Raw genomic sequence first — 16,311 nt, forward strand, 5'->3', positions numbered from 1 at the left:
CAGAAATATGTTATTAATATGTAATTAATTATGAAATAAAACATTTTTTAATAGAATATAATGTCCTATGGCTGATATATTGGTTGCCTATATCGTTGATTCCTAATGACATATGTCTAAGACTAAAATGACAGAAAATGAAGAAGAACGAACTTGACTTAAATGGTGATCTAATGTAATCGTTTTTAACAGAAAAATAATAGTAACAACACAAGCAAGAAATGTAAATATGACTTCTAAACGGAGTACAAGAAATTCTAAATTAACAAAAACGAAAAACTACAACACATTAATACTAAATGATGTTCTTTGTCCGATATGTAGAAGTATTTTAGTGGAACCAGTAACTCTTCCTTGTAATCATGTTTTCTGTTTATTTTGTTTTGAGAATACCATGGAAAATGCTAACTTAGTATGCCCTTTGTGTAGATTGAGGATAGGATCTTGGCTGAGGAAAGTTAAAAAGGAGAATAAGCTTATAAATGAGGATTTATGGAAAGCTATTAAAGACAAATTTCCGCAACATGTTAAAAACAAGTCAAATGGAGTTGATGAAAACCTGGAAGAAGGTATGGGTAGTTTTGTTATTATGAAGAGAGTGGCACACATATAGCAATAATCACAAATAGTTTTATGACAAAATCATTTGTAATTCTTTTTGGGGAAAGTTCTTTACAAATATGCTGTTTTTATAAAAGTTCATTTGCTTCATATTAAGTACATAAACTAATAGATATATGATATGGAGATCTGTAATTTGATCTCTTTGTTTATTTTGTCTGTTATTTTTAAAAGTGTATATAATCACTTATCCTCAAGGACACTAATCACTCAAATGATTGCCTTATGTGAAGCTTACTTAAGAAAAAAAGTAACATTCATCTTTCTCTTATTACATAGATAAAATTATTTTGAAGTATATTTCTTATGAGAAATCAAAATCAAGCAAGAGAAACATAAACAATAGTTATTGGACACTTTGATGTTGATGTATTTTGTTCAAGCATTTCAAGCATATGACATAGTGTAGAATTATTGTCAACTATTTTTGATATATTTTTTGATATCCTACTCCTACTGAACAAGAGTCCCAGATGGTTTACTTAATAGCTTATTGTCAAAAACTTTATTTTTTAAATCTATGTGGTTTTATTATATCTCTAATATAGTTGAACCTATGTTAATGATCTGTCTAATTAATCATAACAATTTGGTCATTCCCTATAAATTTCTGGTGATTTTCAATATTAAAACTTCTGTCTAATGATCACTGTTGACAACAACCATGACCACCTGTTATTATTCTCAAAATAATCCAATAAAAATGGATGGCATTAAATATATAAAATGTTGAAAATTTCAAGAAAAAAATATAGAATACATAATTTATAGTTTTTATGTAACCATAAAATTTACCCTTGTGCCACAGCTTCTTAGCACTCACTGTATAGAAGAGAATTGTCTTTCAATTTGACCAATATAATTAAAATTTTGAAATATAAGGAGAACAATTGAACCACAAGTTAGAAGAAGGGAATGAATCAAAAAATTAGATTTTCGGGAAATCAATAAAAACTGTTTCGTCATTCCATTTAATTATTTCTGGTTTAATAATGACATCTACTATAAAGTACAGTTTATATAAGTTAATTTGGATTGGAGAAAAACCATCCAGTGATTTTCATTATCTAGAAAAACGATAAAGAAAATCTTGGATTTATTCCTTTCATACAACTTACATTTTTTTTACATGAATATAGACATAAAATTCTATGAAAAAGCTTATTTTATTTAAAGTAATTTATAAAACACAAACAAATACAAAAAAAATCATTTCCATAAACTACCCTTCTTCCTCAATGATATTATCTGATGCAGTAGTTGGCAGTGTATGCTCTGGTAGTAAGCAATGAAGGGATCACCCCATTTTTTTCTAGTAGAAATCTCTGTTTCAGAAAACCATCTATTTGTTCTGAAACTATTATATTTATTTATTTTTGTTTATTAGCAATAGTACAGTCTAAATACAAATACTAGACAATAAATCACATTTCAGTAATAAAATAGTAGTAAAAATTAACAATAATTTAGTTTCTTTTACACCTCCTTAACACTAAATCCTACTGCTAACCGTTTTGACACACAATGATATCTAGGATATTGTGAGTGTGTCATTTTCCATATCATTTACAATTAACTAATGAGGTGAATTAACAAAAAATAATAAAAACAATATAAATTAAACATACAATTTTTCTAATAAAATTAAACTAAAAGTAATTTTTTGTTTTAAATAATTCCCTATTTTATGTTTTCTCTAATCCATTTAAAGATTTCTTTTTTTACTTTATGGTAAGGTTTTGCCCTAATATTCTGTGGTAACTTATTAAATAATTTTGGTCCTACAGTATATAATATATGGTTCTGACATAGTGTATGTTTAGGACTGCTCACTTTTACGTTATTTAGGGTTACATTTCTTGTATTTATACTGTGTTCTATGTTTACTTTATAATATGTATTTTTTAACATAAATCTAATTACACACTTATTATACAGTTGATCAATATTTAATATTTCACTTTCTCTATATAATAAGTTAGTTGCATACCTTCTATTTTTGAACAGCATAATTTTTATGACCCATTTTTGTGCTATTCTGAGTTTTGAAAGAATTGTTGTACCCGCATTTCCCCAAACTACTATGCCATAACCAATTACTGATTCTATAAACGCATAATATACCTGCTTAAGTACTTTAAAATTTAGTATGTTTCTTAGTTCGTAGAATTTAAAAATAAGCTTTCTAACTTTATTAGTTACATAATTTATATGTTCTTTCCAATGAAAAGTTTCATCAATGTATATTCCCAAGTACTTTAAAAATGGTGTCCTTTCAACTACTTTATTACAACTATCGTTATTATCTAATTTACAGCCCACTTTATGTAATTTAATGTTTTGAAAATCTGGCAATGAACGAGTAGACATCGAGAAAGTGATAATCTTAGTTTTCTCAACATTTAGTGAGAGTAAGCTATCTTCTAACCACCCATTAATTTTTTTTTAATTATGTAGCCTTTATGTGAAGAAGAATACTCTAAATATCTATATTTGGATATTATAAATGTAGATGTTTTGTCCATTGAATTACAAGGTTTTTTGTAATAATTTTTCCAGGTATTTTTAAAGTCGAATATGAGGTGATTGTTGTTACCGAAAATCCTCTGGTTTTGGCAGTAGAGATCATTAGATTGTATTCCTCTGGTGGTAAATCCTATCTTTTCTCCTGATAAGTCTTTTTGCTGTTCCAAAATTTCGATCGCACTGCAAAAACAAATGTCCATGCACAGGAAAGTACTGATAAACTTTATCAAAACCGTCCAGTTGGAACCAACATGAGCATGAACCGTATCAGGGTTTTGTTTCTATTTGTACTCCTCAAGCGCCACTAAACATGTGAAGTTCGTTTATAGCAGGATCCATATTCTGGATTGTCTTCCAAATTAGGGGCCACATACATCATCAGGTACTCTTTTAGCTTCTCCTTCATTGTATGTATAAAAATCTGTACAATTTGTTTTCAAATTGTGAACACAAAACATGTAAAGCCATAGTTTTCTGAGATAGAACATTTCCTGTACTGATATTTTGGAGTTTTGCATGTAGTCGAAAACAATAGCTTCGACATTTTACTTTTCTTGACATAATCTCAATACTTCTTGCTGCTTTAGGTAAAACTTTTTAGCTCGTCTCAGATGTACCATTTTTCTGCAACTGCTACACGCTTGGCATTTTCATTCAGCGTTTGACTTGTTATTTTAGCCTCAAGTTCTTTACAAGTTGAACAAACGTCAACCTGTGGTCTTCCAAATCTGTAGCCATGGTTATCATTATATTATTTTCTAACAAAATCGTATTTAACAATGTTGGCATGTTCGGGATACTTTTTGCAAAAGAGTTCATGCATTATCTTCACATTGAGGTTACCATCAAAATATTGAATTAATCTGGTGCTGCAATGTGATTCTTTTAACGGAAATGATCGAATGTGATGATCGATCGCAAGAACTACATTGTTATCTAAATTGTTGCTACGATTTAAATGAATACCATGGTGATCCACTGGTAATTTTCCTTCAGCAGTAAGAGAGGTCAGTCAAAAAATTGCTTTATTTTTTATAGTATACAAGATTTAAAAAGCTTGCCTACATACCTCAACTCTTGTAGAATTTATTTGGATAAAATAATGAAAAGTATTGTTACGCCTTTTGGGATTTTCATTTTTGAATCGTCTTCGAATAACTTTCGAGCAGTTTATGAGGCTCGTAAGAAAAGTATCCTGTTTATTTTTTGGATGTGCTACAGACTATAATAGATGGAGAGGTTTGATGGGGGAGGACAGAGCTCGAATTGGGCTGTAGAGCCATAGGATGAATGGGTATAAGGGAAAGTCTAGGAGTGGCACCAATTATTGCTAAAATGATGGCAATAAGATGGTTTGGTCATATTCAATGTTGAGAATTTAATCACCCAATATAATATGACGAATTAGTGATCTACAGGTTCCTGGTAGGACCAGGTGAGAAAGACCAAAGAAGATCTAGGGGGAGATGTTTAGGCAGGACATGTCAGTAAATAGGGTTTATATTGATATGACTTTAAAAAAATGTTAACAGTACAAAAAAAAAGGAAGAATCAATACAGCATTGGATAAATCTGTTGGTGGGGTGGTATAATTATCAGAGGCAAATTTGCTATTTACAGAAGATATCTAGCAGATTGTATTTTTCAACATAGCCATAAACTTCAACAGCAACAACAACATACATTGCTACAGACTTGGTGAAATGTATGCTTGACTTACTTTACACTGAATTATTGCTGTATCAATATGAATAATATCTTTCATATCTCAAAAACCAGTGACTATCACCTAGTGGATTGAGTGGTCTTGGTTTTCTTTAAAGAATTAACATGGTTTTCCTTCATTGCCTTGATTGTTATTTCATTTTGGGCATATAAAAATATGCTCATATTTCATTAACACTGACATTAAAGAAGGGGCGATATTGGATGGGTTCTGTTGCTTCACTTTTTAAGAAGCTGGGTTCTTTTTTGACATGGACTGATATGTGAAACTACAACATCTGGCTGTATGACTTTCTTTTGGCGTTGTCTAGGTAACTGCTCCCAAGTTTTCATAATAATGCCATGCTGTTCTGTTTGATGTCTGAAAATGATCGCTTTCCACAGTCTATTTAACTTATTCTTTGGCATATCTCTAAATGTTATAGAATAATTATTTGTTTAATACAATTTCACATAAAACTTGTTTTTTTTTATATTGTTGTTTTTCCTATTGTTGTTTTTGTCCTATTTATAAGTATATATATATATATATATATATATATATATATATATATATATATATTCCTTTTTCAATTTTATATGTATATCAAGCGTCAGGTAGTTCTATTATGAGAACATGATTTCGCTCTACAAGGGCTGATTTATAAAAATACCTAAATAACCTAAACACTTTATGTAGTTAAAAATTACTTTCGTATGTAGAAATAAGAGTGTAAGGTCTAATGTTTATCCTTGTTTGTTTTTTATAGTTTTATGGAATATATTTCTTATGCTTTACATATAAAAACTGTAGAAAACATTATTTTTACAATTTCATATATTTTTGTAGAACATCGTGACGTAATAGTTGCTTACCCTGGAGAAATAAGGAAAGAATATGAAATACAAAAACAGAAAGAAGATGATGAATTAAGGAAGCAACGGGAAGCTGACCTAAAAGCTAGTGAAGAATTAATAAGGAAACTCAAGGAAGAAGAAGATTATCAGAAGGCTGTAATGGAAGAAAAATTAAAATTTGATGAAGAAATCGCTAAAAAATTAGCTGAAAATTTAGCATCTCAACAAGCTTCTACCTCAAAATCTAAAGTTGCCTCTAAAAAATTGGGTCCTATGGACAGTTTTGTAAAGAAAGACACTGAACCAAATCAAAATACTTCTAATAATTTCTTTAACAAAGAATACACTGCTAGAATTTTGTGTTTAGGAAATCAAAACGAATCAACTTCTAAAAATGCTAAAAATTTTTCACCGAAAATCCAAAAGAAAATTCAGCAAATTCAAAAACTGGTTGACTTAGATATGCTTAGTGATGCTAGTGACTGCATAGAATCTGAATTGAGATATTTTAAACCAATAGAATATAAGCTCAACCCTCCATCTCACAAAAAACCACCTCTGAAAATCACGCCTAAGAAACTTAATATGGATACAGAAGCTAAAGTACTGTAAGTTAATATTTCTTTTATCGATAATTTAGATATAAATTTCTATAGCTATTTTTTACATTGAGTTGGCAGTATAGCAAACAGATGATTATGTATTTTAAATGTTCTTCTGAGTACAGATTCACTTAGTAACAAATCAGCTAAAATTACTTAGTACACTTAGGGGTATAGTTTGAAACATAAAATTACTTAAAATATCACATAAAAGCTAAAATAAATTTATATAAATATATGGAAAAACTTGTGATACAGTGGCAAGTCTATAATATAGCCCTGGTGTGTTATCAAACAAAAGAGCCAGCTTGTCAATACAGGGTTGCTAATACTCTAAACTGCCAACTAAGAATGAAACCTCCTATAGATATATAAGTGCATAATAGATATAGTATTTATAGATGTGATTAATCAAATACTTTCTTAGCTAGTCTTTCTTCTATCATTACTCTTTGCTTAAATACATATAATGTTTTTTACTCTTTTGGGCATTAAAAAGTTAAAAGCCACTCTATATTGAGACTTAATTATAAAACAAAGTAGAAAAAATTAGAATGACAAAAAAGAAAAGAAAGTGAGACCACTTAGCAGCTTTTGTGAAACAGTATTTTGTATGATTGGATAGATGTTCAAATAATTTTAAAACTCAGTCAAATTATTCTATCTACTGTAACATACAGCTAAAAAATAAGGACATTTTAAAAATAGTTTTACAAAAAACACTCACAAAAAAAGACAATATCTAAAATTGGAAATATGGAAAAGGCTAGACAAAATAATGACAACAAAAAAAATGATACATTAAATAACATGAAATTACAAATAAACTGATCGTCAAAAGGTCGAAAATCGAACATATTATTGTCACAAAGTGTTGAAATAAAATTAGTTTTCAGATATAAACGGAAAATATTCTGATATTTTGCAGTAATTTAAGGTCGGGACATCTGTTTTATCACAAAAATCAGAAGTTTTGTAAAAGAAAAATTAAAAGTGACAAATGTTCGTTTGGGTAAGAATGTGTACCTCTGGACATTTCACAAAATATTACTTTTGTATTTTTGTATTAGACAAATTATGAGAAAAAAATCTTTTTGTGCAAACTATTTATCAGACTGTTTTTAATCATTTTGAATTTTATATAATCTATAAGTTGCACCATTTTAAAATCAACATGCATTTCTTAAAATACTGTCATATTGTCCAAAGGGACAGCACCTAAGTCTACCTTTGGACTGGTTTGTAGGTACCTTTGGACATATAAACAATTAATTACAAATATGTGTTATATATTTTTTATTACTAATATTAATAACAATAATAATAAAATATTCTTCTTTAATAAGTATATTAAAACATATTGTAATTGTCAAAAGATATGTTGAATTTAATATGAGAGACAAACTTTTTTGATTCTCCCACGTTTTGAGGCAGTGACAATTTAAGCACTATACCTTGAAAATCAATTGCATATGGTTCTTCTTTTCCCTCTATGAAATGAAATTTGTATTGCGTTTTCTCATAAAATTTTACAATATAACTATGTAGTATTATTATCAATTGTTTCAAGCACTTTAGCTGCGTAATGTTCAACTAACTTTTTAGAGCAGAGTTTAACCATAATAAAGTCTCCTACTACTATATGAAGATCTATTTCTGATTTAAACTCAGGACAATCATGCTCTTCAACCATATTATCAGAATCCATTTTTGGACAAAAATTTACAATTGGATGGATAAATTATAATTTTATACATACTTTAATGTAACTGATAGATGGCGCCTCATATGAAACATCTGTGTCACAGAAGGATATTTGATCGTCATCTTCACCATCAGATAAAGAACTGGAAGTTTAATCAGCTTCTTTTTTACTTTTTCCTTAGGTTCTTTTTCTCTTGATTTTTCCTTTCTGTTTAGCAGCTCCGACATAATAGCAAGTTTCTCTGGTGTACTGGTTAAAATTTTAGTTTTTCGCATTCCTCTGCCTTGTAAATCTTTTCTAGCTGGCACTTAGACGGAGTTATAGACTCTACAGATATATTGAGAGGCAGATCGTTTACAGGTGACATATATTCATTCTGTAGTGCACGTTACGTTGGGTAGCTTGAAAACAAGTGGACTAGCAACGGAAATAGACGGGTAGATAAATGTTCAGCTGGGATTAAAGTCAAAGAATTGGAAGTTGGGTCACCAGGAGCACTAGATGAAGTAGATTTACCAGCCATTGTTGTCTCCGGTCGATCTGTGACATACAATTGGAGATATTCTTCTGTAAAAATATTGGTGTTAAGTGGCCACAAACCTGTAACCTCAAAACTTTTTTTTGGTGTGAATGCTTGTAGATAAGCTATTCCTGCAATTCCTGCAATGTTATGAATACGCATTGGTTTATCAGGATTACTTAACATCCAGTCTTCTGCAGTTTTGTGGTAAAAAGTTGTATATGGACCAAAAACCCCTCGGTCCAAGGGCTGCATTTTATGCAATATATGCGGATGAATTGTTAATAAAACTACACCGGAATTTTTGGTTTTTATGTCTATTGAAATATGCGTATCATGTTTATCCATTATAATCAGTATTGACTTTTTCTGGGTAGGTTTGGAATAATTTTTTGGATTTGCTGCCCCAATGTATCTGGGTGGACCTCTATTTGTTATGTGGTCTTTATAGTACACACGAGGAAATGCAAATGATGGTGGGATAGTTTGCATTTATGTAAGCTATCATTGTAACATTAATTCCTCTTTCTGCGGAGGTTAAACTCTTAATTTGTTTAATGGCCTTAGGCACTAATATAGTAAATGCTTTCTGTACTGTAAAATTTGAAGTTTCATCCAAGTTATGTATACGTTCAGGGCCAAATTGATACGTCTTCATAACATCAGTGTAATTATTAAAAAATTGCTCAACATTGTTTTTATTAAAACTAATGGCACTAGCTAAACTTGTTGCCTCCGGTTTTTTTAAAGATAATGCCGGCCATCTCCTTCTATATTGAACTAAATATTCTCAGTCTGCAATTTGCTGGTCTTGCCACGAGTCTGGTATTTTTTTACCCAAGACTGTGGCGTAATTAAATGCCAATTTTCTAGTTAAGATTTTAGTAAGTCCCAAATTTCTCTTTTGCTACACTAAATACTTTATGAAAACAGTAGTTTGGTTGCGAAACTATGATATCATTAGCACTAGTAACCAAATTATGTTGCTTTTTCATATAACGGTGTAACGTGGATTTACTTATATTCCATTTCTTCGCCACTCACAAAAGATTGGGCATTTTCTTCTGTTACTAGCAGTTATTCTACCCCTGACACTATTCAGGGGGTTATCCAACATAAATTTGTTCGAGGTTTCTATCCTCTTAAATTTCGAAGGTATTTATATCATTCTCTTAGATCGTTACTTTAAAAGTTGCATTAAATTTCCTTTATCTTTCCCTTTCTCTTTTCCATATGAGCCGGTGAAAATGAAAGTGGCATATAAGACAATTTAAGGCATGTCTGAGGTATATAATAGTTTGTTAAAATCATTAAAAAAAAATCAAATCAAACGATACTGCAATACAAATAATTGAAAAATGTCTACTTTACTTTACTTTAAAAGGTCAATCTAATCTAGAAATGTGAATTCTACATTTTTCATATACATTACCAAAAATTGGGTTATATTGACTTAAGCCACTTTCACTCTAAACATGTGCAAGATAAATTCAATCTGTTACGTAGAATACAATGCTTAATTTTTGGGTGTCTAAAAGTTTTCTGTTACTGGCTTACGTCACGTAGTTCTTCATTACCTTCCTCTCTCCTTCATTATTAGGTACATCGATTCCCTCTTCATGTTATGGCAAAGTTCCAATACTATCTTCAACATCAAATGCGGTGTTTAGATTCAAGAAAAACGTGTAATGCAGTGGAGGAATAAACGGTAGCAGATCGATCATGTCTTGTTTTTTTAACTCCCAACGGGTCACTGATGGATAGTTTTTCGTAAGGCACATTCTTTAAATCTACGGGTCTTCCTTTTCTTCCAGTCGGCTTTATGTTTAGGTCATTGAACGCCACCATATTCTGCAACATTTCTTTGTACATTATTTCGTAAGGATTATCTTTTTGTACTCTGATCCATTGAATTTTCAACCAGTTCACAGAATTGTTTTCAGTTTTTTTCTTCCTATTGCTCAATTTTCTCTCTAAATTATTAGTTGAAAAAAATCTTCATCTGTCATTTTATTTACAATGAAATTCTTTTTATTTCGACACTTTGCCATAATGTCATGCCAGTTTTCTGGAAAATAAGTGACCTTTTCTTTTACTGCTGATTCTACATTACCAAAATCAGCGTCGTTTGGCAAATAAGAATGGCCCTTTATTAGACATGAAGAAATGTTTGGTAAGCCTGTCTTCCGGTTGTGGTTTCATTCTACAAATAAAAATAATCCAGAATTTTTCTCAAAAATCAAGTACTCTAAAATTGTAACAGTAGAAGTTTGGTTTGTAGTAGGCATCTGAAAATGTTAATATTGGAAGGGTAAAGCATTTTTGTAAATCCATACTGTAAACTTTCTTGATTGTTTTTGGCAATTTTTTCATCATATTTCATGCAGTCTCTAGCTAATTCAACCTTCCTTAGGTGAAGCTCATGATCCTTTTCAAGTATTCTCTTATCTTCCTGGCTTATATCAGGGTTAGATATTTTAATTAATGGATTTATAATAATATACATAAAATAGTTTATATCATCTTCTGATATTTTACGCGTATGACAGCCTTTTAATCCTCTCAAGTCGTCTCCTGGAGACCTACCGTCTTCTGTTTTCTTCTGTTTTTTTTTTAAAGCGCGAGAAACTCTTCCCTCAGACACATTGAATGTATCAAGAACGTATGGTTTCTTACAAACCATAACGGATAATTCATTGTTTGGTTTCAAATAATATTTATTCGAAGAAGGTCTCTGAAGTGTTCCGTCCGTTCTTGGTTTTTTTTCTTTACTGCATTTTTATGTAGCGAGTCACATATTTTATCTCTTGAAATCTCTCATTTTCCAAAACAATTGAAACAAAGACTTCCTCCCTTCTAGTACGCTTTTGTCATTACATTTCATTTTGCAGAAACAATGAGTATGTTGAAAATATTTTACCTTCGACTATTTTTCCCTTCTTTGACACATATTGCTGTCCAGAATTTTGGGATTGCTTAGGTGAAGTTTGCTTATGTTGGGAAGGATTTCGAAGTCTTTTCCTACTTTTATACTTGTTAGAACGTCGATTTCGGTTGGTTCGTCATCAAAAAATGAATGCAGATTTCCATCTTCGTCTTCTGAACTAGAAGAATACGTTTCGAGCCTGCTTACTGCAGAAGGATTGAGAAAGTATGATTAGGTCTAGACCTGGATTGGTCAGGATCTCTGTCTACATCGTCAACGAATTAAGGGGAATTTGAATATTCATTTGCACTGTTATAATAAACTCTCAAAATAAACATTATTAAATCCATTGGTCACTGATATAACCTCAACTTTTAGTAAGATACAGTGGTGTTAAAAAGTCATGCATCACTTTACCAAATAAATGAAAATAAAAGTTTAAGGCATTTACCTTAAATATGTTTTAACCATTTACTATCTACATCAAACAAGCACTTAAACACAATATTATAAAATGGAAACAGCAAAAATTTGGATTAATAAAAAATGTAGTTCGGAAAATTTTTTATTCAATATTACAAAAATTAGGCTGTTTACATCAAGACGATAATGTACATCACATTGAAGTAATTTAAACTAATTTTAATATTTAATTGTTTTTAATAACTAGTTCAAATCTTTTGGGCATGGGGTTTATTAATTTTTGCAGTTCTTCCATGGAAATACAGTGATACCAAGCGTAGATTAGAGATTCGATTAATTTCGTTTTATTTGTGGGTTTGCTTTTGGAAATGATGTTTGATATCCTTTGCCACAAATTCTCGATGGGATTGAGGTCCGGGGATTGCGCTGGCCAGTCCGTCCTATCAATTTCATTACTTTCCATCCAAGCTTTAACCAATTTTGCTCTATGGCAAGGAGCATTATCATCCTGAAAAATAAATTTTTCTTCGCCAAACAGGTCTTTTCCACTACGCAGCATCTTATTCTGTAGTACCTCAATGTATTTGGTAGCATTCATCATCCCAGAGACAACGTGTAGGCGACCAACTCCTCGAGCGGACATGCAACTCCATATCATAACGGAGGTTGGATGTTTAATTGTGGGAAGAACACATTTTGGAGAAAATTCTTCACCAGGAAATCTTCTGACGTAGGCATTTCCAGCATGATTATTAATATTGAAAGTGGATTCATCACTGAACAGTACACTCTGCCACTGCTCTGCTGTCCAGATTCGATGTTCCTTGGTCCATTTTAAACGGTGCAATCTTTGCTTTTCTGAAAGCAGTGGTTTCTTCCGTGCCTTACATCCTCTAAGTCCAAAACTAAGCAGTCCTTTTTCTCACAATGGAAGTGCACATGCTTACACCTGTAGATTCAGACCACAGCTTCGTCAATTGGGTAGAATTAAGGCTTCTGTCTGCCAGACTTGATCTTCTGAACGCAGCGTCATCCCGAACAGAAGTTTTCTTTGGTGGGCCACTACGCGGTCTGTCGTCGATTTTTCCTTGTTCAGCATACTTCTTAATGACTCTAATTAGAATGAAGTAGAATGATTACAGTTTACTGCGGATGCTATTTCGCGACTAGATTTGTCGTTTTTATGGTGAAAAATAATTTCAAAGCGCTTTTCGTCCGATAATTTAGTTTGTTTGGTCTGGGATGACATTTTGACCTTTTTATCAAAAATCAAAGAGCGAATAAATGTGTTAGGGTAACTAGTGTTTATATAGTCAAAATATGTGGCAAATTTGTTATTAAGATTCAATTTAATAGTACTTTAAAGACTTGATAATCACCTCATAATTTTCTCGGATTATAGGAAATCCCTTCAATCAGATTATTTTAATCTTTTCTGTAGAATTTTGAGCTTGTAATTAAAAAACATTAGTAAATACCGATAATGCTAATTATAACTACAAACTTAAAATGAATTAGCGAAAATATACTTACAAAAAACTGGTGTCAAACCTCAAAAACTATAAGGCGCTTAGACGATGCAGGACTTTTTAACACCACTGTAGTTGTTAAAGCACTCACACAATTTCCAATAATAATAACTAATTAAAAGTCTTTGAATTCACTAATAACACTTGAAACTTATTCCCTTTTTTTTTCACTGAATAAAATGATATTTAGTTTTTCAGTCATTAATGATCAAAACTACACTCACCTGAGGTTTACATAACTGTTGTTTTACTTAGTTCACCTTAATTTTCCAATAAATCAAATTTTTTTAGAGAACAGAATTTAGTGTTCCTCCTAGTAGTGGCAAATTCATGTACTAATAACTAAAACCACTAATTCGGAATAATACTGTGTCAGGGTATTTAAAAAATGGACTTAACTCATTTTTTGAAATTTGATGACTTATGCTACTTTCATTCTCAACGGCCCATAAGTTTCTTGTTTGCTTAATTTCTTTTGTATATGGCTCACTTACATTCTTCATTGTGCCATTCTGTCCTTAGTGTTTGTTGCTGTGCTTAGTGCTTTTGTCTTTAATACTTTCCAATGTTCTGTACTGTCCAGGTTTTCTCTGTTTCAGTTAACCACTGGTACGAACAAGGGGGTCTTAAAAATTCGAAGGCTTTCATACATGAACCTTCAATACGTACTACTATTTCACCTTCACTTAAACAGCTTTCATACATGAACCTTCAATACGTACTACTATTTCACCTTCACTTAAACAGTTCACTTTACTTTCTGCACTTAAGCAGTAAACTGCAGTTAAAATGAATTACTCTTTTTTCGGATTAACCTTGTATATGATCCCAATCTGTTTGATTGTATGTTTATTATCTCCGTTTTTTGTCTACTTTCCTCCATTTTTCTATTTATTATTCCTTTTCATCCATCTTTTGTCAATTGCCGCTGTATTAGTTTCTAATATAATTTTTAGAATTTTGATTTATATAGATTTTTTAATAGGTAATTGATTATTATTCTTTTTAGCTCGCCAAGTGGTGCCATCAATTTTAATTCAAATAGTTTGGAATCTGCTTTCGCTAGATTTTCAGTACAGTTGCCAAATACCCCTAGTTCAACTGAAACTTCATCGACGCCATTACAAAATAAATCACCGATACTAAAACGCACAATATCTCACGATGATGTGGATGCGAGCACTTCAGGAAAGAAACCCAAATTGGAAGAATCAGTCTCGAAAGTTCGAAACTCAACACACACAAAAACTGTTACTCCCAAAGTGCAACTGAATTTGTTTCCTTCTGCGCGAAAGAAGCTATTTAATATTCAAGATTCGCCTAACAATGTCGAAAGTCCCCCGTTTTGTGGTTTTGAAAAAGAAAAAAACAAAAAATCGAATCTACAGAAAAGGAATTTGTTTCCACAGAAACGAAATGGTATGTTAATAGACGAACAATCACTGGCTGAAAGGCTAAAAAGAGAACAGGAAAAGTCCGATTTGGAATATGCGAAAAGGCTTCAAGAAGCACTTGACGAGGGTCGCTGTATGAGGAGTTCTCGAAGTAATGGCATCTCAAAAAGACAAAGTACTTTGGATGAAATGATCAAAAGTCCATATAGAATAAAATCAAATACTTCATAATATATATATAGGATTGTTCTACATGTTTATTAAAGAAGTGTATGTTTTTTTATTACAAATGTTGAAATACTTTTATTTTAAATTAAAAAAATATTTTAGGCCGCAATGTATTGCTTGACACTTATAATTAAAATTGTTTCATAAAGTGCGTATTTTATTGCACATATACTTAGCCATATTCTAAAGAGATAAACATCATATAATTTCTTGTTTGATTAATACTGTGGTTTAAGAATGAGTCCGTTATAAACAAATCGTTTTACAGCTGTCTGATCCAGACCAGTTAGATTTTTGTAAATAGTTTATTTGTGTAAACTTAAAAATTTGGATAAATCTGCAAAAGATTGGCAAACAATAAACTACAGATGCCGACTACAGAGTGGTTTATAGTTTGTAACAGATATTTAATACTGCATTATACCATATTCAGTTTCAAAACAAGTTCAACATAAATACATCGGAATGTCATCAGAAAGTGTATCCCATCTTCATCGGTGTAGGCACTATACTGTTCAGAAATCGAAGAATGTCTATATTTACTGAGTAATATTCGTATATGTGTAATCCTCCACTTAATGGAAAATCTCTGTCCCAAGTTAATTTTATGTAATAAATGATAATATTTTTAAGTTTTTTGTATCAATAACGATATATTATTAGGTGTATGCTTAACACGTCACAGCATATTTAGTAAATTAACCTCAAACATCTCAAAACACAGTCCCCTGGTACGTCCCTTTTCCAGAATTACAAATCTTGTTATAAATATTTATTTGTTTGTTGTTAATAACTGAATAAAAATATCCAAATACATAAAAAACACTGGTAAGCATCTTAAGACATCACCACTATATTTTTAAAATGAAATTTTAATCAAAATATCTATGTGCAAATGCTATCCCCAAATTATTCAAACAGTCCCCTGTTAAAATTTGAAAAACGTGCTTAATCAAATTTTATTTTGGTGCGGGACATTTAGATCGTGAAACGGAACGCAATCGGTGTAAAGTTTGTTGTACTGTGAAACTAAATGGACAACCGCTATTTTGTTTAGTGCTACTATTGGGTCTGCTGGTGAACCCCGCGTCTCAGCCGTTAGTAAAAACAGTTATAATTTGTTTGGTGATGTTTAATTAAATAATTTTGTTTGATTAAGTATTCATATAAAAGTAACAGTTTCCTGTCGTTTCATAGCACAGGGGACTGGGCCTATTTTTATATGATTACTTAATAAAATAAAATTATTGAAACATATCACAATAAAGAAATAAC

General features: G+C 31.1%; 1 protein-coding gene across 1 annotated transcript; it reads left to right on the forward strand.

Annotated features, from left to right (window-relative positions):
* Positions 1-131: 131 nt before the first annotated feature.
* On the forward strand, positions 132-15,184 carry LOC140431467 (uncharacterized). Its single transcript, XM_072519390.1, has 3 exons — positions 132-569; positions 5,702-6,317; positions 14,424-15,184. Exons 1-3 carry the CDS (start codon positions 230-232, stop codon positions 15,037-15,039), a joined length of 1,572 nt encoding a protein of 523 aa, XP_072375491.1. The 5' UTR covers positions 132-229; the 3' UTR covers positions 15,040-15,184.
* Positions 15,185-16,311: the final 1,127 nt, after the last annotated feature.

The sequence above is a fragment of the Diabrotica undecimpunctata genome, chromosome 1 (assembly GCF_040954645.1).
Source record: "Diabrotica undecimpunctata isolate CICGRU chromosome 1, icDiaUnde3, whole genome shotgun sequence".
Taxonomy (NCBI): domain Eukaryota; kingdom Metazoa; phylum Arthropoda; class Insecta; order Coleoptera; family Chrysomelidae; genus Diabrotica; species Diabrotica undecimpunctata.